The sequence below is a fragment of the Lissotriton helveticus genome, chromosome 3_1 (genome assembly GCF_964261635.1).
Source record: "Lissotriton helveticus chromosome 3_1, aLisHel1.1, whole genome shotgun sequence".
Taxonomy (NCBI): Eukaryota; Metazoa; Chordata; class Amphibia; order Caudata; family Salamandridae; genus Lissotriton; species Lissotriton helveticus.
Window position 1 is genome coordinate 1,108,706,857 of NC_136061.1, and position 26,479 is coordinate 1,108,733,335.

At 42.1% G+C, this 26,479-nt stretch overlaps 1 protein-coding gene across 1 annotated transcript in view; it reads left to right on the forward strand.

Annotated features, from left to right (window-relative positions):
* Nucleotides 1-9,632, forward strand: part of ACVR1 (activin A receptor type 1) — a 325,334-nt gene extending 315,702 nt beyond the window's left edge. Inside the window, exon 12 of the mRNA XM_078681708.1 lies at nucleotides 8,587-9,632. Coding sequence (XP_078537834.1) covers nucleotides 8,587-8,721 — 135 coding nt within the window. The 3' untranslated portion in view covers nucleotides 8,722-9,632. The remainder of the gene's footprint in view (nucleotides 1-8,586) is intronic.
* The last annotated feature ends 16,847 nt before the right edge of the window (nucleotides 9,633-26,479 follow it).

The window sequence follows — 26,479 nt, forward strand, 5'->3', positions numbered from 1 at the left end:
TCCCCTCCTACAGGCTCCATCTCATGCCTCAACTGCAGGAAGCAAATCTGGGTCATGGACACTCGCTAGGTGTCTTTGATGCCTGATTTTGGGCCACGACTGTCAAGCAATAAGCATGCCCTTGTTTACCCAAAGATAATCCGTGATGGGAAGGTGAATCCATATGTTGCTGGGCACAAAAGAAGTTCTGGCATTTGCATAGGTCACGCTCCTGATCGAAATTGAAGGCACAGACCAGTTCCTGATCTTAAGCCTGTTTCAGAGACTTCTCAACTTCTCACTTGAAGTTCTCCAGTAAGGCCAAGCATAAACACCAAAAAAAAGCAAAGTGGGAATCCACACCATCCCTCCACTCTGACTCTAAAAAGAAGATGCAAGGGCGTCAGTGTTAGCTCCCCCTCCCCCCTCTGTTAAGGTCTCTGGTCATGGAACCAGTTCGGGAGCTGGTCCCAATACCTCCTGAATTTCCAGAGTCATCATTGACCCTGCAGTAGATTGAGGCCTTTCAGGAGCCCATGCGGCAGATATTTAGTGCAGGCTGTCTTTCTGATGCACCTTCGGACCCCATGGAGCTGAGGACCCCACAGTCTGGTTACCACTAACTGGTCCTACTACAGTTTCGTCTGTCCACCTGGGACCCATTACCGGCGCATACCAACTCTGGTACAGACTTCTACACTGGTCCCTTCTTCACCAGTGCCAATATCAACTGTCCCATTAGCAGAACCAGTGCCGACCAGTGTCAAACCCAAGCCAGTTTTGGCTTGACCCCAATTGAAGTTGTGCTGCGAAATTACAAAAGTGTAACCAGTCATGCACCCAGGCTCTAATCCTGGGCCTATGCCATACTACACCTGACAGGAGAGGCTCCATGATCTATTTTGGTTCTGGCTCTGATCCTGTGCTATAGGTTGGTGGCATCCCAAGATGTTGAGACTGATAATGATGGTAATGAGGATGGCTTTTTTTCCTCATCACTACACTGATGATACCTTATACATTGATTTACCAAATGCCAGTGGGCTTGACAACTCGTCTGAGACAGAGCTTGACTTACCACATGGGCCACCAATGAAAGAGTAGCTGGTTTGCTGTGGTAGTCCAAAGAGCAGCTGAGACTCTTGGATTATAGCTGCCCTTCGATGAGATCGAAACAAATGTCCTAACAGAGATCCTACATCCTGGGCCTGCTACGTGTGGGCCCTTGCTTTCCATTAATGATTCCCTCATGGATCATGTTAATCTTAACCTCGCTTGATAAAGTGCAGCGAATCATACCCTAAGGTTTATCTCTGTGCTTGGCCAGCGCAGACAAATAACCAGTGACTAGAACAGCTTAATTTTCAACATTTTCCTTAAGCTGGTGAAATCAGCACAACAGCAAACATGGAAAGACAGTTGATTCCAGGCAGTAAGGGCCGTAAAGGTAAAAGCTGTTCCATCATGTCTCTCAGTACGAACACTGGGATCAATCAAGAACTCCTGTCTAGTTTGTAAGGTGCAGGAAGGCAGATAGCAATGCAGTTTATCCATTTGGTAGAGATTGCCCATCAAGTTCTTATGGGTGAAACGACTGATCTTAAACAGGATGTGCTTTCGGACAAGGAGCCTATGAAGATCTCTCAGAAGAGTAGCCTGATGGGAGATTTGCACCACCTGGAGCTTAGACAGTAAGGTGTAGTTGACTGCCATAAACAGGCCATTATTGTAGTCCAGGCAGCTTATAACCAAGGTCTGGACGAGTGTTTTCCTGAGAGAAGATGGTAGCCAAGGAAAGAACTTGCTCACTAGTCTTGCAAAATGGGTGCAGGAGGTAGCAATAATGTGGTTCTTCATGAAAAGTTCCTGGTCCAGTATAATGCCCCAGGTTTTTTACGGTGTGACATAGCGAAGGAGCTGCCCCCAGCCCTGTGGGCCACCAGTCAGGATTCCAGTAGTACTGAGCTTTTCCAAACAGTAAGATCTCAGTTTCTTCACCGTTCTGCTGGAAACAGTTGGTGGTCATCCAGGACACAATTTTCTCCAGACAAAACGATGTTTCACATTGTCAGTGTCCTACCCCAGTGAAATAATCAACTGCATGTCATCAGCATAGGAAATTACATCAAAGCCTCAGGATTTCACAATCTGGGCCGGGGGGGGGTGGGGGACACATAGATGATAAAGTCTGGCTCAAAGATGAGCCATGGAGCGCCACCTTATTGATAGAAATAGCGCCTGCTTTGAAAGAGCTTAGCCTGATCATTTGAGTGCAGCTATCTAAAAAGTCTGCGAGACTCTATAGAGCGTTGCCCTGACACTGATCCCCCGCAACCTGCTGATCAATACTTTATGGGAGATGGTGTCGTAGGCAGCAGAGAGATCTAGCAGTGCAAGCATGGCACAGCAATCAGCAGCCAAAGTATAGCATATGGAGTCCATAACTCCCACCAATGTGGTCGCTGTACTGTGAGCAGCTCTGAACGCTGATTGCAAAGGATCCAGAAACTTATGGGCCTCCAAGAAAGCTATAAGCTATTAACACACCCTTCCAACATTTTTGCATGCAAAAATAGTTCGACGTATGGGGCGATTTGGATACTTTAATGGCTACTTGGTCGAAGCATTGTTCTCCGTAAGACCGTGACCCGTATGTTCTCACCAATCACCAACTACTGGCTGCCTTATTGTGTAGATCACGACCAGTAAAGTGAATCCTCCTTCATTTATAACCAGTCCTCAGGATAGGTAATCCAAGAGGATTGAGGCGTTTAGCAAGCACATGTTTTCCTCTGTTTAACATTTTGATCTGTAAAGACTGTTTGCTGGGTCGCTGTACACTTGCCCTCTGGGACTTGGGCAGTGAAATTTTGTTGGCGGGAAACATCCTGAACAACGACTCCGGAACAACGAGTTCCGGAGTCATGCAAGCCGAACAGCGACTTGCCTGAACAACGACTCAGCCTTAACCACGCATTTGGGTGGTTAAGGCTGATTCAGTCTGGTGTTTTTGTAGGTCTGAAATGTGCCTCCTGCATTCTTCACAAATTTCATTCTGCCCTTCTGGCCTAAATCCTGCTTCCAGGCTGACATGCAACTAATAAAACCTCTGCATTCGGGTCCATGGGTCAGTGCACCAATTATCACCTATCATTACGTAAGCAAGGCGACAGCAGCTAAACCCCAGGCAGGAGGGAGCCTTCTCAAGCAGCAACTCTCATGAGGTGCTGTGCTTACTTACCTCTGTTTCGTTTACATCTAGGTGAGTCGTTCCCTCAACAAACCCTATGTGCTATCTTCAAAAGTAAACCATCTTATGTATTCAATCTCCGATACACGTGCATTGTAAAAGTAACAACAGGCGCACAACGCCCATTGGGCTCAAAGGAATTCATATAGGAGCTCATTCTGTGATCAAGATACATGAAAAAGAAAATGAACACTAGATGGCAGGCTTGCATTCAGATTGATCGAACATTACCATCATAACATAAACAATAACGCTGCAAACCGTTGAAGCTCCGGATAAAACTAGACACCAGGAAGTAGGGGAGGTGATGCTGTGGTAGGTCGATCTAGTGACAGGGCGATACACTAGCACACAAAGGCAATGTAGCGTCACGATTACAGTACGTGCAAGCATGACATGTGTGTGGGTGATCATGTTTATTTTTGGGAGGAATTAGCATTGAAGGGGTGGGGGGGATCGAGGTACTATTTGAAAATAATTTTTAACACGCATTCCTTTACCAGGAAAAATCGTGGTAAAGGAATGCGTGGAAAAAGAAATCGTGGTTTAGACGGAGTAGTGGTTAAGACCTCGTTGTTTTGGGAAGTCCTGGTTGAGGAACTCGTTCAAACATACAACCCTTGCTGGCAGCATCAGAAGACCTTGGAGCCTCTTTGGCTGAGGCAATTCATGATGGACAGGATGTGGGCAAATAGGTCATCTGCGCAGGGCAGGATCCTTAGGGAAGGCAGTCAGTACTAATGCTGTACTTTGTCGCCACGTCTGAATGTGCTCCACTGGATTTTTCAGTGATCTACAGGTAGGCTTTCCTGTTTTCAGTTTCTTTGTCTGGTAAATTCAGGTGGGGTTTTTTCAGTGTTTTCAAAATCTTAAAAAACAGTTGTTATCAGTGGTTACACATTTTCGCGCCACTAAAAGCAACAGAAAAAGTGTCTTTCTGGTGTTTATGGAACGTTTTGCTTTTATTATTGCTTGCTTATTGCACTGAAAGAACATGGTATATATACAGTGTACGTATAGTGTATATGAGGTCCAAATATATTTTTGCAAATTAATCTTATTGTAGTACACCATACAATACTTCTTCAGTGAGTCTTTGGGTCATGTGCGTTCGCCCTTTCCTTCCTATGTAAACGTCTGTGAAAAGGCCCTCTCAGCATTCATAGCCCCTTGGGCTGATAACCATCAGCTAAGGGACACAGTTGGAATGACTCTTTCTTTGATGACACATAAAGCACAAAATGATAAATATTTGCGTTTTAGTTCCTGTGAGTAAGAAAACAGTGCACCAGAATAGACTAAAAAGTCAATAGCATCCCTCATTAACTCTGAAGATTGTAAAGATGCTTTCAGCATACCATCTAACAAGTGGCAAGGATCTCCTACAGGGAATCACTTCGACTCGGGTATCAATTTTGACAGGTTATCACACAACTTTTTTATATACACAGCTGAATCACTGCAAATACAAACAATATCACTCCAATCTTTGTTGAACTTGGAAATAACCTTTTTTGCAGAGCATTACAAGTGACAATGCGTTCCATGTTTTCCAAAAGTCTGGTGTCATGTTTTCACCATTATCCCAGATGCTTGGTGATATTTACACTTGTCACTATACCTTGCATTGAATGTTTAAAGCCTGAGGTGTCAGCAATTCACCTACTATCAATAATGACCCACTAGAAACTATGGTCTGATGTGTTAAGGGTTTTTACCCATTCTCTGTGGGTAAATGCTCTGACACATATTAGGAAAGATTTTTATGAAACCAGCCATTTTACTTATCAGTAAAAGAATCAAATGCAGCCAAAATATCAAATATGAGTTTGATATTTCCTGATTCTCTATAGTTTATAAAGTGATTAAAGTAGACCTAAAACATGAAACTAAACTCTGCATCTTTACACCAAAGGCCACAAAACCGAAGAAAGTAAAAGGAAGAAGAAACAATATTTTAGTGGCATCCCTAAAGAACAAAACTTAAGCAGAATAATGTTAGCCAGTCTTTCTTACTGCTAGCTTGTATAACAAAGTTACATTGTATTGATCTCTTCAGGAAGAACAAAATAACACTTTCACTCTCTTTTTCCTTTCTTTGAATGGCATTTAGTCTGTGGTCGTCCAGGTGGTTTTTCAGTGTTTATATGTTTTCACCCATGAGGGCTATTTTTCTTTCAGTGGGGTTTTATCAGTTATTATAGGTTTAAACCTAAAACCCCACAGCCTATCTACAGGCTTTCCTCATAGATAGGCCCTTTGATGGGCTCCATATTTTCAGTGCATTGAAGCACTTTAAGGCCAGTAGAGCTGTGGCACACTCCTTGAGACTTTTGACACCGTCTAGACAGCTTCTGCATCAATTCACACATTTCAGGGGCTATTCCAAAGGACTGGATTATAGACAGTTGACGCCTACCCAACCAGCATAGCTGGTGCAGCATTCTTTACGAGGCCAAGGCATTTTTCTCTTTCCGACGAAGGAGGGGGTGCCTCGGGCCTTTTTTAAAATACCAGTCTCTGAATGCAAATTGAAAATGCTCACACTAGCCCAGAGCTTGTTTGCTCTGGAATGAGTGAATGGTATCCTTGGGCCTGAAGGATGCATATTTCGATATACCCATCCTACAGTCCCACAGACATTTTCTGCTGTTCATAGTAGGCTGGAAGCACTTTCAAGTTAATGTGCTACCTTTTGGCCTCACCAGTGCCTGTCGGATGTTGCGACCCATCTTCAGAGGTCGGGCATACCTGTATTCCCATACTTCCTTGGCTATTAAAGGCACGCTCGCCACAGTCCGCCGAGGGCCACTCACAAATGACGGAGCACCTCTTAACTTCATTGGGGTTCACTATCAATTGGCCAATGTCTCCCCTGACGACTGCACATAGGTTTTGTTCATTGGAGCAACCCTACACACAGTGGTTTTCATGGCTTTCCCTCCTCAACAATAAGTAATGAACTATAGTTCCAATGTATTGGGTTCTATTCTGAGTCACAGTGAGGGCGCTTCTGAGGCTTCTTGGCCTCTTAGCCTCCTTTACCCTCATAGTCAGCTATTCCAGGTGGTACAAACAGCCTGTTCAATGGAACTTGAAGTTCTATAGTGCCTTGCTTCAAGGTATCTGGCCGATATTATACTTTTCTCGGAGGAGGTGGCTTAAGATGTGGAGTGGTGGCTAGCCAAACGCAATTGGTCCATTGGCAGACCCTTCTTCCTTCCACACCCAGAGCTGACACTGATTTGTCTATTCTGGGCTGTGGGGGCGATATGGAGAGATAAGAGATCAGAGGATTCTGGTGTGGAGCCAGCCCTCCACAGAGACCAGTCTGTTGGAGTTGCCGGCCATATATTTGACTCTGAAGGCCTTCCTGCCATCTATCAACGGGAGGCTGGTGCAAGTTCTCAAACACAAGATCACCACCATGTGGTACTATAACAAGCAGGGCAGAGCCTGGTCCTGTGTCAGGAGGCTCTGTGCTTCAGGAGGTGCTTGGAGCATCAGGGCATTTTCGTGATTGTAAACCTCCTGGCAGCATCTTTGAATGCCAGAGTGAATGAACTGCACAGGTTTCATCTGTTGTCACAAGTGGCGTCTACATCCAGAGTGGGGCAGTGCATCTTCCAGAAGTGGGGGAGAACCCTTGCTAGATATTTTAGACTTTTAGAAAGCACAGTATCAGAAGATCTTTTCTACCACCTACAAAGCTCCCAATTTAGTAATCAACACCATGTTACCAGCAACTGTTCATGATCTACGTCTGAAGGAAAGGGAATAAACAAGAAACTAATAACAGCGTGCATGGTTGGCGATTATATGCACAAGATGCCGCCTAACGGCGTGTGGGAGCATTGCTTGGAGTAAAGTTTTCAGAATCTAGTTTGACATCTTAGAAAGTCTTTGAAGATGTGGAATTTGCAGTTAAGTATCCACCAGAAAGAGCATTATCAAAGGTAAGTAACTTGTTATTTTGCTCTAATGGATAACTTTTTTCTATGTGGAATGATTCCATACGTTAAAGCTCCCAGAGGTCCAGTGTTTTGGTGTCTTTTTACCGTATATGTTCACTTTACATGAACGTTTTTGGAGCAATTTTAGCTCTGGTTTTAGGGTGGGACCCACCTTTGTGAAATGTGTGTGAATGCCGTAAGGTTCAAACTGTGGGTGTTCCAAACACTCGCAGTCACTGTCACTCTCCCCTCCTCGGAAAGACTTACTTCCTACTGCTTTAGTATGCTTCTAACTGGAAAATCCACCCAACTTGTACATAAGTGGAATTTAATCTCACCAAATTCTGTAAATCCTAATTTTGTGAATCTGGATTAGGAAATTTAGACTATGAATCCACTTTCTGTCAGTTACACTAAGAGTTGGAAAAGTGTAGTAAATGGGACCATCATATGAATCCAAGAATGTCCTCTTTTTTTTGGTTAAATAGGGTGAGTCGGAGCTGTGATTTCCTGACAAATTTTTTACTTCAAAAGTTTGGAACAAAATTTCCGCACACTTTTTACACGTTCTTTTTAATTCACGTTTTTTATCTTCGCTCTAGTTAAATTTGCATGTTGTGAATATGCTTGATGTACAAAGAAGTGAAATGTGGGCTTGACCATACACAGTTCGGGTTCTGTTTCTTCACGCAGTGCATTGATAGTTTGGAAAGTATGAAATGTAAATTAATAGAACTATCAACACTAAAGTCTTTTCTGAGCCTTTTCAGAGATTTGGGAGGGGACAAAAAATATAAATTTTCTAAACGAGACAAAACAGTTTAAGGTAATGTATTAAAAGCAACGTCTGCTTTATTTAAAGACAGAGGTTTGTTTATGGCTATGGAGTGGTCTGTAACTGTATCTAAAGTTTAACCAAAGTTTGACTTACAGACAAATTCATAGCCACTCACTAGAAGTGTTGGATTTCCAGCATATTTGAGCACTTGTGGAGACTTCACAGATTTGAGATGATCTGATAGGCATCCTTACACATGTCTATGAGGGGTGGTAAAAGGTCGTATCGTACATATCATAGCTACTTTTATAAGTAAAATGTATGTCAATAGATATCTACAACATGATAAATAGAGCAAGCCTACTTTTATGCATGGTAATGACATCATATCTGATCTTCTCTTTCGGAATAATGTAGTTAATATTGCATTAAAAATGGTGGGGGTAACTTGTAAAATAGCTATAACACAGTGGCACCTCTAAAATGTGGAAGTGATATGGTGGAATGCCACATGTGAGTGTTAAAAAAACGCCATTACCCTAGCTTATGGTTTTCATGCTGTGCCTGTGTATTGCCAGCTTGTAATTTATTCTCGTTACAATAATTTTTTCTTTTTCTCTCTGCAGACTTTAACGTCTCTTGCCAAGCTGATGAAAGAGTGTTGGTACCACAATCCATCTGCAAGACTCACAGCTTTGCGAATCAAAAAGACTTTGACCAAAATTGATAATTCTTTAGATAAATTGAAGTCTGACTGCTGAAGATATGCTGTTGCTGCTATTCAGATGAAAACATCTTATGCGGTTCAAAGTTATGCCCGCCGTACAAGGTGTAATACAGGTCCCATTTGGTTCCTAAAGGTCGAACATCCGCAGTAACCTCCTTTTGGGAGAAAGTCTTGCATTAGAACATTACTCGGCGGCTAGATGGGCATTTCACAGGCTGGCAAGCTTTAAAGCTATATACTGGACGTACCTTGCAACAATATAGTCGGAAGGAGCAGAGAAAGACTAAGACCTGGTCTGGGCATTAAACACGGATTTCAATACATTTTGCAGTTCTCCTTACCACACTAGGGTAAATACACGGAACTGATGAATATTGATGAGCAATATTGCCTGTGCTTCTCTTCCTTATTGCACTAGCAATTCTTTGCATTCCTTACTTGCACTGTTACAGTTCATTTTAAAGACGGATGCCAAAATTCGGATTGGCCTTGTAGTCTGTTGAAATGCGTCTCAATAATGAAATACACAATTTGGCAAACTGAACATGTAAGTGTAGAGTTAGATGCATTTTACACGTGTACTGATGTTTACAATTATGCTGAACATTAGACGGTTCTTGTTTATACAATATGTGCAAATATTTATTACTAGTGCACTTCAGTTTTCAAAAAACTGAATCGCTCTGAAAGCTCAAGCTTATTTTTATGTGGCCTCTTGATTTCATATTACGCAAATAATTTTGTAACACTAAATATAATCTGAAACAGATATTTTTTCTGTACTATCACGTTACAACTTAAGTTCACATTTAAGTGTTTCTTATTGGGTTGTGTGGTATATAACAGTTTCAGTTTAAATGCTAAACATATTCAGCCATCACTCACACACTACTTCACATCAAGTACCGTATTGATATAGGAAATAAAAATAACTGAAGATTTTAATAGAATTTAATGTTATGAATTCTGTGACGAGGGAAATGCATTTTCTTTTAAGCTACCGGATACTGTAGATGCATTATAAACTCAGCCAGAAGAATAACTATTTTGTTTTAACCTACTTTTTGTATTTATTAGTTATTTGTATAAATGAAATAGAATGTTTTCAAGTCAATCATGTTTTTATGGTATACATTTATAGAGTAGTTAGTTGCACAATTCCTCTACCTTTCTTGGGTCTAATTTTTAATATTGTTTTACATTTAAAAGCAAGTTAATGCTGGCTACTGAAAATTTACAATTGAAATTCATCCCACCCACTTTTAAATATAGGGTGCTTGGAAGCTGAACACTGCAGGAATTCAAGTATAGCGACAAGGATGGCTCAGTGAGTTTATACTTGCTACCAAAATGTGCAGTGATCTTCTGATCACAAGTTCGAATCCCTGGTGTGTCGACTGAGCTTCCACCCTTCTGGGTTCGGCAAATTCAGACCTTTTAAATTGTCCAATAGTAACACTTGTAATTTACAGCACTTAGAAAATGAGGAGTGTGATATATATATCGAAATAGATACATTTCACACGTCTTCCTTTTTCTAAGTGCCTGTATGTGTGTGTGTATGCGTGCATGTATATGTGTGTTTATATGTATATGTGCATATATATATATATATGTATATACACACACACTTTGGAGGGGAAGATACACTCATGTTGTTACCTCTGAACTCTGCCCATCTGATAGGCTAAAGATTAATCATTGGCCCTTGGGAATAGAGGGGAACACATCAATCGTTTAGGATACAACCCAGGAAAAATCAGCTAAAAATATCAAGATTTTGTGTATTTTTTATTGAGGGGGGGGGGGGGGGGTAATTTAATTTGTATATTGCGGAGAGTCTGAATAATATGAACGCCCAATTGCCTGTTAAAAATATATATTGTGTAGTCCTAATTAATTAAAATATGTATAAATGCTGATAAAGCGTAGTGAGTAGATTACTTCATCCGGAAGGCCACATGGAAGAAGGTAATTGTGTGGAGACTTTAGTTTAGAAGTACAGGACATTTCCGGTTTTGTCATAAGCAATTTACGTAGTGCGGGCCCAAAAAGAATTGCCTCTTGGTATCTGTTTCGCACAGCTCAGCATTAGGAAGTTAAATTGTAGATTTTGTTAAACATTTGAGGTAGAGTTCTGACATTTGGTGTACATTTATGATATTTTGAGGTTTTCAACCATCTCCATGAATGGTCTTAATCTCCTTGACAATGTTTTCTAATGCAGCTTTAACACTATGTGGAAATTCTGCATATGTAAATGTCGTGGCAATGCACACTTGTACATAATACTTTATTTCTTCCAACAGAGAACATATTTTTTGTTGCTGTGAAACCGCCTCCTTTATACCTTTTGAAAAAATTGGAACGTCTTGGGAGCTGTTTTATCCTGTTTCTACTCCTACTCCAACATATTTTTGGGAGTACTTTTAGGCATGTAAATGGGTTGGGAATAGCTTTACTTAACGTGCATTTAGCGATTCTAACATAGGTGTGCAAAAATGTTTCAGAATTGTTACTAGCAATATTCTTTATACTCCGATTTACTTGTTTGATGAGCAATGTAAGACCGTATGAGTTTACTTAGCCAGGATTCAAACTGTTGACCAGCCGCTTGCATACATAACTCAGATGATGGCTTGAGTAGGTAAGGGAACTGAATCCATGTAAGACAATGTGCTAAATTCAAATATCTGCGGCAAAACTAATAACCAGATATGCACCTTGCCACTCAGTCATGCTCCCCTTACAGAACCTATGTAGAATCCAGGGTGAACCTTGAGGATCATGATGAGACCTGATAATGATGCTTGCCAATTTTAGCACCTGGGACTCCTTCCCAGCCTTTTAAATACATTTTTTTAAGGAAGTGGGCTGTGTGACCACCACCACCCCCCCCCCCCCTTGCCTGGCCCACTTCTGGCCCCGGGACCCCATCCCCCGGAGCCTGCCTTCTACTAAAAAAATAAAAAAATGTGTAGGGGGCACCCTCCTGATGCCGATATAGCCTAGGGACCCTCATCCCCCAGGACATGGCCACATCCTTTCTTTAAATATATATATATATATATATATATATATATATATATCACAGCACATATCAACTCCATCCGACTTCGTGAATAGTTTATTGCAAACCCCCCTTCACCCCAAAAAAAAAAAAATATATATATATATATATATATATATATATCTAGGGGGCTTGCGCTGCGTCCTACCCGGGACAATTTTGTCCCCGGGGGGCTCCCCTCCCTTGGGCGTGGGCGGACCGCAGGGGGAGCCTCAAGGCCTCTGGGGTCATTGCTGGCTCCCCGCCTCCTGTGGGAGCGGCATTGCTTTTGGTCAGAGAGAGCTGCAAACATGCAGCTTCCTCTGCCCAAAGGCAATTCTTCTTCGCTTCATGGAAGCGAGAGCACTGCTCCCTCCGAACTATAGTAAACTGCAATGATGGGTGGCGATCCCCAGGGCTATTTACGGCTCCACAAGGGGGAGCAGCATGACACCCCTCCAACAATACTGAAGCCCCGGGGATGTGGCAGTCCCCGGCGCTCCGTGGTGGGGTGAAGCCCCCCATGCATCTTTTCAATTTAGCCCTGGGGAGGTGGCTATCCCCAGGGCTGCTGGGGCCCACGCGGGCCCGCATGCATTTTGATCATTTCCCCCAGGACCTGGCCCTTCCGGGGGCCTATTTGAACAAAGCGCGAGCATACGTTTTGTTGTTTTTTTTTTTAAATTGGATTCGCTGATCCAATGCGAATCCTGCTGAATTTATTTTAAAAAAATGCTTTTCTTTTTTCTCTGGGGTCCCTGTGGGACCCCTTGAGCAGGCCTAGGAGGTCAGGGTGTTTCTACCCTGCTCCCTTTTCTTAATTTGTAAAGTTTTTCACTTTTTTTCTTGTGACTGTAACCGAGTCACAAGATGGCTGCTAACACTTCCTGGTTTGAAGTGTTGGCAGCCAATCAGATCACAGGCTCGAGATCAGGAGGGTTCGCGGATCCTCTGTGGCCATATTTGTGTATCTGAGAAATCTTTACATTTCTCAGGAACTACTGAACGGATTTACACCACTTAACAAAAAGAGTGCTCTCTGGACCAAGCGCTACCTTTTTGCCAAATTTGATATAATTTTGTTCAGCAGTTCAGGCTGTAGCCGTGTCTAAAGTTTCCTATGGAAATTAATATGGAGAAAAAGCGTTTTGAGACCCCCCTTTTTCTCAGCCCCAGCTTGACGAAACACCCCAACATTTTCACCACTGCAGCTAAAGTGAGTGGGCCATTAGTTTTGAGAATTTGACGCCACCAAAGATATTGGCAAAAGGAAAATGTTTTTTTAATAGAAATAAGGTCCTATAACTACCTACTGGTGACCTCCAGTAGGATATCTATCTATCTATCTATCTATATATATATATATATATATATATATATATATATATATATATATATATATATAATGCAAAACTATTATTGAAGTAGTAAAGTGTAAGACAAGACAATTTAAAGTTGTCTGCCTAGCAAAAGAAAAATCAAGCTGTATTACTAATGGATACTTTTAACTGCTGATTCCTCACCTTGTGAATATTCCCAAGGCATCAGACTGGATTTGTAAAAAACCTCTAAAGTAGTACTCCCACATGCCGGTTGGTGGTGCCAGGTGGCTTTGTGCTGATTTCGTTCTGCTCCAGAAATGAATGTAGCCACATGTAAGTGTCACCCATGCACGATGACATTTGTGTCTTTCAACGCCTTCAGATCCGCAGCTCTACTCCTATTGTCTTTGAGATTTTTTTTCTCGAAACTTTACTAGTTTGCAAGGAAAATGTCTCCTTCTAAAACGATCGGGTTTAAACCTTGTAGGTACTGTCTCAATCAAAGTCTCTGACAGATCCCCACAAGGTAAACAACTGGTGTTGAAGGTTGGAACACAACACCAGAACCTGCAGCCATTGCTCACAAAACACCTATAGGCTCTGCACCATTTCCGGTCAAAGTGGAGAGAAAGGTTCCATTGCTGCTCCCAGAGTAGCTCTGATGGAAGCTCTTCGTTCTGATTGAAGTATTCGGGTAAGTCAAAGAAGAAGCACAAGCAGCCCAAGCAGAAATCGGCCTCTTCCTACCATTCTCACTCTCCAAGGAAGGCACAAGGATGTCAACATGTCACTCAGCCTTGTGTCCACACTCCAAATGACCTAATTCAAAGTCTGGTAATTATTCACCCAGCATTCCCAGGTCTTTTGTCGATGTTGCAGAAGTCGAGGCCTTTAGGAAGACTGTGCTGTGCATTTTCGGCATGCTTACAGAACCATCTGGTACACCTTTGGGCCCAGTGGATCCGCAGAGGACTTCAGTCAGACTCTCACTGGCAGGTTCACCCTTAATGCCATTTGTGCCTCTGGAACCTGCCTCAGGTTCTTCACCATCTTTGAAGCAGATGCTTATTTTCCGTTCACTTCACCAAATTATGAGGTAGACTCTCCCTGGTCCTGCCACAGAGGAGAGTGCATCTTTTGCAGGTAGTGATTAGGAGGGCTAAAGAAGTGTATTCAAATGTATGGAAGCATTTGACAAGGGCGGGTTTTTTTCTTCCAGCTTTGTTCTACTAAATGCTAGATGTTTCCTTGGTCTGTGCAACCATGCAGCTAGGGGACAAGGTTAGTCAGATCTTACTGGCTGTCCCAGACTTCGTACAGGAAGCTTTAGGCCAAACTAGTTAGGATGGCCGGTATGCAGTGAAACTTGTTAAACAGTCAGGCCTGAACACAACTGATTGCTTGAGTAGGTGCTTTGACATTGCACTTTGAGGTCTACGGGCTTCTCAGGATGTCCAACTTTCCTTGATGGATATGCCATCTGCTGGCTTTCGCTTCGTCGGTGAGGTGGATTTGGCCCTAGAGAGATTCAGAGAGCCACGCCACAACTCACTCATTGAATCTCTTCACACCCATCAGATAGTTTCTCCAGACGTTCTGCCATTTTGGGGTTACACCAGGAGTTGAGTACATCATTGTTTGACCCCCACTGACAGACTGCAGGCTCCTCTGCCCTTTCTGGACCGATACTGCAGCTCTCAAAGGCAGTGCTCAGGACATCAGGGACAACACATAGCTCAGTTCCCCTGCCCCTTCAGCAACCACAACTTCAATACCACTTAAGTGTGTTTTTCCTGGCACACAGCCACCCTGCAGGAGGCAGGATATGCCATTTGCTCCAGGGTTGCCAAAGCATTACTTCGGGCAGACAAGTCCTCCAAGTTGTGGAACCGGGCTCTGCCCTCCCATTTCTTTCTACTTTGTTGCATGTAGGCCCCCATGTGCGTTTTGCAGCATGATGTGCAGACACATTTGGCCATAAGAACGATACAGAGGAATCTTGCCTTGGAAACAGGAACTAGGTTTTACTCCTGCTACTTCCTTATGCCGAAGAATGACAGAGGCCTTCATCCTATTGTAGATAGAGGACCTCTCAATGCCTTCCTGCAAAAGAACTAATTTAAGATGCTCACTCTAGCCAAGATGGTGTTTGGCCTAGGATCCTGTAGACTGAATATTAGCATTGGACCTGAAGGATGTATTAGAACATATTCTCATTCTGCAGGCCGACAGATGTTATTTGCTGTTCATAGTGGGCTAGGAGTATTTTTAGTGTGCAGTGCCCCCGTTTTACCTCCCCAATTCTCCTCTAGGGTTTGGTAAAGTAATGGCAATGGTTGTAGTGTTCTTTTGAGGTTGGGTGTTCAAGTCTTCCCCCCCTACCTCGATGACTGGCGTTTGACTGCAGGCTCTCCCCAGACATTCTTAAACTGCGTCCAGACAACAGCAAGTCATCTAGCGTCATTGGAGTGCCATTATCAATGTACCAAAGGGACACCTGAATCTTTCACAGATTATCCCATTTATCGGACCCTTCGTGGATACGGCGCGGTTTCATGTCTTTCCTTCAATGTGGAACTTCCAGGAATTTGGTACAGTGATCCCTCTGTTTCAGCTTCTTGAATTTCGTTGAGGATAACACTGAGACTGTTGACATTGTGCATCATGCTGGTCAAACATGCATAATGGCGCACATGGCCTCTGCATTGGTACCTGAAGTCCCAGCGGGCGCAGCACCTTGTGAATCTATTTAATTCCATCGATGTTTCAGGGGAGACTGCAAAAGATCTGCAGTAGTGAAAGCTCGACCGTGATTGACCCATCGGCAGACCCCTCTCGTTACCCAACTAAGTTGCGACTGACACATTGTTGCTGGGTTGGGGGGGAGCCACCTGGGAAAGATGGAGATGAGAGAATGGTCTACAGGTGAAACCGGACTCCACTATAGTCTGTTGGAGTTGATGGTGATATAATTGACCTTGAAGATGTTCATGCCAGCCATCAAAGGGAGCTTGGTACAGGTTTTCCCAATCCATGTCACAATCGTTGTTAGTGCATCAAGCTGGGTGCGATAGGGTCTTGGGCACTGTGCCAGCAGGCTGTAGACCTCTGGAATTGGCGAAATCAGAACGGCATGTTTCTGGTTGTGAACTACCTAGTGGAATCTTTAAACTCCAGGATTTACAAACTCAGTTGCCGCCTCAGCGGATCACATGTCTGTTATAGCCCAAGGTGGTGTAGGAACATTTTCAGCAGTGGTGAGAGCTCTGGCTGGATCTCTTTGCAAACCCTCGGAATACACAATCTCAACATTTTTGCACATGAAATTCCTAAGAATGATCTCTCTTGGAGATCTAACCTACTCAGGGAGGAGCTTAGAAGTTCTGTATACCTTCCTGCCTCTGCCTCTCCTGGCTTGAGTTCTGAAGAAAATCAGGAATGATATGGCCTAAGTCATCTTAGAGGCTTTGGTTTAGGCCAGAAGATTGTTGTATCCGGAACTCCTGGCCATTACCATCTGTCAAGCTACAACTTCAAGAAGCTCTGTCGCAGCAGTATGGCCATCCACCAAGTTCTACACAACCTGCACTCCCTTGCATGGAGATTGAACACCTACAGTTAATTCCATTTGATCTCGCTCCCAAGGTTGTTGTTATCTTGGCAGCTAGGCGCACTTACACAAAATAGGGTGTACCCTGGACTCTGGGATAATTTTTTGGGATTGGTGCGACAGTGGCCAAATACATCCATCACAAGCCAAACGGTTGGATGTTTTATTTTTTTGCTTTTTTTCTATTAGCCCTACAAGGATTTTGGACTGGGCACTTTAAAAGGCTATTTGTCAGGTCTTTCTGTTTTTTGTGCTTGCCAGAGAAGCTGCCTTTATTCAGATAACCTGTTGTATTGAGATTTCTGAAAGATTTACAAGACATGTTCTTTCAAAAGCTCTTTGTGGTGCTACAATTGGGCTTGAATTTGGTTCTCACTTTTCTAATGGGCAACCCCTTTGAGCATATGCACAGCTATCCACTATGCCGCTTGCCCCTGAAAACAGTCTTTCTCGTCATGAGAACACCAGCTCATTGAATAAGTGAGCTGCAGGTAGTCAGTGATGGTGCCTCATACAAAATTTGTTTCAAGACAATTGGTGTTGAGAACTTGATCTGCATTTTTGCTGACTGTAGTAACACCTTTCAATGTCTGGAAGGCTATCACCCATCCATCATTCTTTGCCTTGCCTCATCCCTTGAATGAGAGGAGGAAAGACTGCATCACTTGGATCCCAAAAGAGCTCTTTGAGTTTCTCAAGGCCATAGAAAGGCATTACAGTGCAGAAAAGAACCATCTTTAGGTGGATAGTCCTCTGATTAAAAATCTGCATTGCACTATATAAGAAGCAGCCCCCAAAGGGTAGGATGATGCTACTATGTTTGCACACAGAGGGCCTGTCCTGGGCATTTGTGCTCATGTTCACAAAGCACTACTGTGTTGACAGTTGGTTCCTTAAGTATAGGCATTTTGTCACTTCAATCCTGTAGAACGTTTTGGACTGAGGCATTCCACAGACCCGATACCCCCAGAGGTACTACTTTGATATCCATTCGCAACGCGAGCAATTTGTGGTTTGTAGTATCCATTAGAAGAACAAGTTACTTATGTTGCGTAACACTCTTGCTGATAGATACTCTTTCTAGCTGCAAATTCCTCACTGCACCACCACCTCCCCATACTATGGAATAAACTTTTCTTGCCATCTAAAAAGGTCCCTATCTAGATATCTGTACACCGGTCATACTAATTTGCGGAAAGGTTAGTGCCGGAGGGCACAGACAAACTTGCGAGAGAAACTGATGTGAGGGGGCATGCATGGTGCTTATTTGAGACTATTCATCATTTCTGGATTAGAATGATGTCCTGTTGAGCCACAACGCAGCACCTACCGTCGCACAGGAATACTGCTCTAGACTTTTTACGAATCCAGTCTGAAGCCTAGGGAATATTCATGAGGTGAGGAATCTGCTGTTAGAGTATTTAACAGAAAGAGCGTTACTGAAGGTAACTTGCTCACAGTTGATGTGCCAGAGGATCTAAGGCCTGATGTAATGAATTGAATTTGAATTTGAAGGTAATTTATATTGCGCGACTAAAACCCGAAGGTATCAAGGCGCCTACCAAAAACGGATCAGAAAAGGCAGAACACAACTACAGGTATGCGCGCACAAAGAGACGGGTCTTCAGGGCGTTTCTAAATAACTGCAGGGTGGGAAGGGACCTTAATTCCACAGGGAGAGCGTTCCACCACTTAGGTGCCAGATTGGAGAAGGCTTTGCCACCCCATCTGGTTCTCCGGATACGAGGGACTGATAGAAGGAGTCTGTTAGAGGAACGTAGGTTCCTACAAGGGCTGTAGCGGGACAAAATGGATCCAATTCCAGTAGGGCTACTTTTTGCTAAGGCCTTATAGATCATGCACATGGTCTTAAAAAGAATACGATCCTCTATAGGAAGCCAGTGAAGCAGTTTTCTGGCGGAGGTAGCCGAAGTGCGCCGGGGTAAATCCAGAACAAACCTAGCCGCTGCATTCTGGACTACCTGCAAGCGCTGCAGCAGACTTTTATTCAGTCCCGCATACAGCGCATTGCAGTAGTCCAGTCGGGAACCCACAAGGGCAACAGCAAGTTGTTTCCTTGCCTGCTGTGAAAGATAGTGCCTGATCTTCCTCAGTATGCGAATGATGCCCCAACAGGTAGAGATAGTCCTATTAACCTGTTGACACATACTGAGGGTGGGATCGATCACGACCCCGAGGTTTTTGGCAGAAGAAGCAGGGACAGGACAGGCTCCCAGTGAGTCTGGCCACCAATCGGCTGACCATACCTCCTCCTTTCCTCCAAACACCATCACCTCAGTCTTCTCCCCATTCAGTTTCAACGAATTGTGAATCATCCATTGACCGACTGCCTCCATGCAAGATCTAAAGTTGGAGGCAGTCGAAGTAACTGACTGGGAGAGAGAGACGAGGATCTGCGTGTCATCCGCATAGGAAACTACCTCCATCCCAAAAGATCTGATTAGTCTGGCAAGAGGAGTCACATATATGTTAAAAAGGGTCGGACTTAACGCCAACCCCTGAGGGACCCCACATTGCACAGACAGGGATGGAGATAGAAATTTACCCAGCTTCACTCTTTGCTCTCGTTGATCGAGGAAAGAGGTGAGTAGTGCCAGTGCCGCCCCATGAACCCCGATCTCCCTCAGGCGAGATGTTAGAACTGAGGGAGAAAGGGTGTTGAAGGCAGCTGTAAGGTCTAAAAGGATCATGAGGGAGGTCTGTCCCCCATCCACACGCGTGCGGATATTATCCAGCACTATGGTGAGGGCAGACTCGGTGCTATGTTCCCTCCTGAATCCATGCTGGGAGAGATCCAGACAGCCCGAGCTTTCCACGAAGGCAGCGAGATGTTTATTCAGATGTGTTTCTAACATCTTCGCAGGGGCCGGAAGTAGTGAGATGGGGCGGAAGTTCTTTAATACCCCAGGGTCAAGAGAAGGTTTCTTGAGTAAAGGTTTAACTACTGCATTTTTCCACTGCTGGGGAAAAATGCCATCCCTCATGGCCTTGTTCATGATGTCAACAAGGGGAGGCAGGAGGGATTCTCTACACTGCTTAAGGATCTTGAGCGGGCAAATATCTAGAGGGGAGCCGGATTTGGTTTTATTAAGGAGGATCTCTACATCCTGTAGAGAGAGAGGAGGGAAAAAATCCAAACATCCCGGCGGGAGTTTCTCCGAGAGAACAGGGTCCGGGTTAACCGGGACAGAGGGCTCGGTAGTAAAAGGTCTCTGTAACTCCAAGGCGGTATAAATGTCCGAGATCTTAGTCTGGAAAAAGGAAGCTATGTTATCACAGAGCTCCTGTGACGCAATGACCGGGTCCGGGATCTGAAGGGTGGTGAGGGAATCCACTATCCTAAAGAGCTCTTTAGGGGAGGAGAGTGAGGTGTTGAGGGCCGTAAAGTATTCTTGTTTTATCCTTATTACTTCCAGCTTATATTTCCTTATCAGGATCTTATGGGCTTCCTTGTCCCTTAAATCCCAGCTGGTGTGCCATAAACGCTCCTGTCTCCTAGCTTCCTGTCGAAGGAGTCTTAAGTGCTCCGAGAACCACGGGGCTGATGGTCTTTTCCTGGCTGAATAGCACAACCGTGTGGGAGCCAGTACTTCCAATTTACAGAAAGCATTTGCTCTTATAGCTCAGTTTTCAGTTCCATCTAATTATAAGTAGTAGTAGTAGTAGTAGTAGTAGTAGTAGAAAGTACTACTATCTAATTATAAGATCATTCACACAAAAACCAAAGCATTTTGCTAAATGCTAGGTATGGTATCTGACCCTTGGAAATGAGAATGATAAACTGAAATGCAGTAAGAGATCTGTGTATTTACATAAATTCCACAAGTTGTATGATCTGAAATTTGCTCCCTTATTCACATAACTAAAATCAATTTAAAAACGTGGATAAATTACACACAACCTAGGCGGTAGGATTAAGGTAATGAAAACAATGACTTTTCTTTCACAATGCTTGTTGTTTTTATTTTTTTCAGACAATTATGTTTTCTTTCAAATAATTTTTTAACAGTATTCAGATGTAATTAGATTAATTTGTCCAAAAGGTAAAAATGTGATCAATTGGAAAAAGCTCATGCATGCTTCCTTTCCTAGAGGATGGGTTCAAGAAATGGTTGTCAAGAGTTTGGGAAATTGTTGATGCAAATCACTTACATAGATTTGCTTTTTAATATGGCCATCCTAGATTCTTTAAAAAATATACTTTAGAGTACTTATCAGTATGGCTACAATTTTAGACTCTTGCTAGAATGTTACACATCCCAAGTTAATGTGAACATATACCATTGTTTAACTAGCCAATGCTTCCAATAGATACAAGTGAAAGAAGAGTGGAATAAGGGTGGTTGAAGATATTCTACAAGAAGGGGATATAAAATCACTTCAGAAACTGCATAATTATTTTGGGCTTCCACATAGGAGTTTTCAAAACAAAAAATGGGCAGAAGAAACAGTAAATTTGCGCTGATCAATTAGAACTCCTAGTGTTTTAACTTTGAATGAGCTAGCCAGAGGACTGATTAATAACTGAAAACAGTGGGTAATATGCCAACAATTTGAGTGGTTACTACAACGTTGTATCTTTTGTTTGCATCAAAGTTAAGGTAGTTACTTGACATCCAGTACTGAACTTTTTGAAGGCAAGTAGTTAGACCAACTCTGGAGGAGAGAGAGCGGAAAAGCAGAGTCTAATGATTTGTGTATTGTTCACATATGATAAGGTGCTCCCAAAAATATAATTATAGAATTTAGATGACTAATGTACACATTAGAAAGCATAGGTGATCAGGACGAGCCATGGGGGACCCCACAGGATATGACATATGGTGGGGACCAGAAGAGAGAGAGAACAACCCATTGAGTGCAGTTCATGAGGAATGAAGAAAACCAATAGACCAACGATTCCCTTACATCAGTATGTACCAAAACAGCACCATCATTTACTGTATCAAAAACTGCTAGCAAGTCTTGCAAAACCAATCCCACGGTCATATCAGTGCCCTATCCAGTTGCTAAATATCAATGAAACTAATGATTTCTAAACAGTTGGGAAGTGGTTTGGCTACCACATAATGGACCGTTTTCCCCAGTTACTGCAATAAAATGATTGCCTGTAATTTAAAAAGATAAGTAATATCGCTGGTTTTCTCTTCAATAGGAATTAAGCCAGAGGAGAGAGAAACATTGATTGGTGGCCAATGTCTTGGAAAATCAAGTAGAAAGAAAGTGGCTTTTCATAAATTATCAGGGGATCCTGATTTAACCAATGTAGCCAAAATGGTGACTTCATCTAAACAAGTAAAACTGTTCCACTAGCAGGAGGGAACAGTGCATGGGTCTAGATCAGGGTGAAAAGAGATTCAAATAGCAAATGCCTAATATTGGAGTATATGGATTGCCTTTTCTCAGGAAAAAGGACACCAGATCACCACAGAAATGTTGATAAGGTTGATTGATAGAGGTGGAGCATAGAGCGTACAAAAGGCATTTCAGGTTTTACATACCACTATAAATCAGGTTATCAACGTTAAGAATATGGTTACAGAGAAATTCAAATCTAGCATTTTTCAATTTATTTTTGTGTGCAATAATTGTTTATAAAGCAAGAGATAAAGTTAAATGTAAGAGTTTCATCTTTTGTTCTCGCTGTCTGGAGAGTGTCTGAGGTTCCTTAAAGAATCTGAGAACGACTTGCCTCATACTTACAGAGTTTTGACCTAAAGGAGATTTCGATGGTCAACAACCTCTTGACGAGAAGAATTAAAGAGTTAAAGAGTTAAAGCCTCAGACATCCAGTTACAATGTAAGTCTGTTTTAATAACCTATTGAAGAGACGCCTTGACAATAGTAAGATTTCCATGCACCCACTCACAAACAGACAAGCCAAAGAAGATCTTCTCAGTTGGACTCTTAACTGTAAACTGTATCATAACATGAACTGTCCAGAGGGAAGGAAGCAGCTTCAAGATCGAAATGGTTATGTTGGAGGACCATTGTACAGTGTAAAATATCTCCTTTGGTGCGTGTAGGGCTGTCAATATATTGAAATACCCTAAAGCAGTGCATGGTCTTTAGTATTGGTATGATTATTTAAAATCTTTACTGTATTCAGAATATCAAAAATAAAATCAAGCACAGAGGTATTACTATTTTTAACAATTTAATTATTCTTAGGGTATCTTGTTCTCCCCACGTATAGTTAAAATGATAGTGTGTAATTAGCAGTATTAAAATGACATCGAAACATTTTTCCGAAGTGATTTTAACAAGTTCTTTGACCTAGGAGGCCTCACTGTCCCTCTACTACAGTGTACCAAGTGCTTAGGGTTGAAAGTTGAATGTCTCAAATTCATGGGTAGTTCCCATGTTTAGTTAAAAAATAATTACAATGTGCAAATAAAATTACATAAGATCCAAAAGAATTTAAGTTTGAGAGTTTTAGCAACTTCATTGTCCAGTAAGAATCAAGGGCCCTATGTTGGAGTCGGCTAAAAGAAAAGAGAAGTTTCTCAACCAATTCCGTATACTTAAAGTTACAACCTATTTGGATATGTGAGCCATCTAGGCAAGCTTGTAGTGCTTGACAGCAAATTTGTACTTTCAACGATAAAAAATACTTGATTTGAGAAATATAGGACGTGTTCTGTTTAAGGACAGACAAGTGCAAAGAACATGTATGACTGATTCATGGTGGGTAGCCGTGTTGTTCGCAACTTCTTTCTTTAGTATGTAGAGTACACAGTGGCGCATTGGCCTTAGTCGGAAAAATGCCAAACCAATATTGCAGGATTTTTCTCTTCAGCTTTAGAGAAAATGGCTGTTCTATATGCTTTCTCTCAATTGTGCTCATGACAAACTGTGCATGTGGCGGATTAGTATGTCACTTTATCGGATTCAGTGGAGAGTAAGGTTTTATTTACTAATATCTCAAATTAGTTTTAACATATTGGGAGAGCCAAGTTCTCTTCTAATCTCACATTTTTCAAGATGGTATACAAAAGTTACAGCCATGAGTTCTTGCATTCCATCTGCTCGGTGTTAATATCTTTGCAGATACACTGACTTAACTGCTTTCGTCGCTAGATATTATTTAATGCAGCAGTTTTATGGAAGATGGCTGATGGCTAATCTCAGGATGATGTATCAAGAGCTCAGCCTTATTTGTGCTTGAACAGCATTTAGGGGAAGATTAAATACTTGCCTAGTTGTTAAAAATCAGAAGATTCATCTATTTGGTTACAGGAGATGGTAAAACAGCCAGGCCGTATGCTAATGATAGAAGAAGCATGTTGTTCATTTCCTGAAATAGCGGGAAAAAAGAAGGGCATTGTAATTTAGTTGATAATTTGAATACCTGGGCCGAAGAGTTGGGTTTTAGGCCTAGTTTAGTAGTGTGTGGTTTAACGAACCTTTGTCATCAAATGTTATCTCCAGGTGTTTGCATTCATGAACTGTTTCATTGCCTATTCTGTGGAGGTGTCAAAAGCCTTTTTTTTGGTATTTTCCTCGCAAAGATCATGGCTTTTTTTTGTCTGCTCTAATTTCTAGACTATTTGTCACAGTGGGAATCTAAGGAATCTCTTGGCCTTTGCAGCCCTATAGGAGTTTTACTAAATAAGACTCGTCCTCTTTTAGCAGAATCGGCAGACCTTGATGTCTGAGACTCAGCTAGTCTTCTTGTTAATGGCTGTTTTCATCTGCAATGTAAAGGTTAAATAGAGATGGGACACAAAACGAGCTTGAGGAAGGCTTTTTCTCAAGCCACGAGTCCAACTTCCTTAATATCTAGAACCCTAGAATGCTTGTAAAATATACTCTTACTAAAATGCAAATACATTTGTCCATGCCGCCGGATCGTCCATTGTTTCAAGGTTTTGTTCACTACTTGAACCCTTTTGTTGGTATATGGACCATTTTCTTGAGCGTTTTGCCCCCCACAAGGTCATATGTAAGGAATAGCATCGATCTCATTCAACAGATCGAGAGTTTTGTGTTTAATTGTGCTAATCAACTACTGGTGACCATAGATAGCCAAGTCCTATACACTAATGTTCCCAGGGAGACGCGCTCAATATCATCACTATAGTTTTGGACTCCAGAGAAAATCTCCATTGGGTCCCTACTTCATTTGTTGTTGGACTGACAAGGATTGCTTTGACAAAGAACGATTGAAAGTATATGGACTGATATTATTATCATCAAATGATGGGTGTATTGATTGGGGCTTAGTTTGCACATACCTAGCTCTACATGGATCATTGTGAAGAAACATTTCTATTTGACAGTCATAACCCTTTGGGACAGAACATTTGCCTCTTGTGCCATTACGTTGATGATGTCTTCCTCATTTGGGATGGAACTGATACATTACTTAACCTGCTCTCTAGTTTACCATTCCATTTGATAATCAAACCACTCCATTTCTTGTTCTCACTATCAAGGGTGATGAAGGGAGACTATACACTATATTATTTAGAAGACCTAGAGAAACAAATGATTTGCTTATGTACACTAGTCACCACCCAAGGGGTCTTTGAGACAACCTCCCCGAAGGTCAGTTTTTATTTATATGCAGGAATTGTTAAAAAAATATTAATTTATGGAGTCCGACACATTAATCACATGACTGGCCGAGAGGGGCTACCCCCCAGAGAATTTTTAAACAAGCTGGGGAAAGGGCATGGTACACACATACAGAATAGCTACCACTCAACTCCCAAACAACGCATGATTTTTGGGAGAACATTCTGCACTGATAGCAAAGGCATACAAATATTGTCCATATGCATTGACACTTTGTCAAAGATACTCTAAAATTATGATTTACTCGTGTATGTTCCTAAGAGGACCCAATATTAGAGATAAGGTAGTGAGAGCTGCCCTTTTGGCCCTGGTTTTTCCAACTTTACAATCACAGTGGAGCGTGATACCTATCAGAGGACATTTTAAATGTGGGAAATGTTTGGCATGCAATTTCTGTCTTGAAAGCAAATTCTTTGTACATAAAGATGTCCGATCTGAACTTATTCTTTCTCGAGCTGTAACTAAAATAATTTAATATGGTGCCCCTGACAAAATATTTACATTGGACAAACCATGCCGAAAGTCAATAAATGAATACTACAGGATCTGAACAGATTTAACCGTGGAACACATGGAACTCTGTTGGTAAAACATTTTGCAGAACAAAGACACACAAAGGAGGACATTAAGTGGCAGGTAGTGGAAATTCTTAAGCATGACCCACGAGGTGGAAGCCTAAGTAATAAACATTTGGCACTCAAATGTAGATGGAGCGTTTTATTCAAATCCATACAAGATGGACTTAATACTTCAGATGAATGGAGCCAATTTATCACACAGATGTCGGGTTAAATGGTTACACCTAGAAAGCAATTTTGCACTTCCAAATACCTGTTACAAGTGAGTTTTCTAAATGGAACAACATTACTGACTCTGTTTTTCCTTCCCATTTTTTGATTGTATGTTAATCGATTTTTACTGAATGCCTCCAATATAAATTTGTTGTTGGTTTATGTAGAACTTGATTTGCACATGGATCTGGTTCTTTGCACCTTTCCTGCTTTACTAACCATATCAGTATTATAGACACTTTGAAGCATGTGTATCTATTACTGCCTCGCTCTTCCTGCTTTCAGAATAGGCTGACTTTGAGTTTTTTTAATCATGCGCTTTGGATTAACACAAGGAGTTTGTCAAGTTTGGGCCAAGCAGATGGTCTAGTTTCCCATTATGAAGCATGTGCACTTGATCAACAAATGTAGTTTCCCAC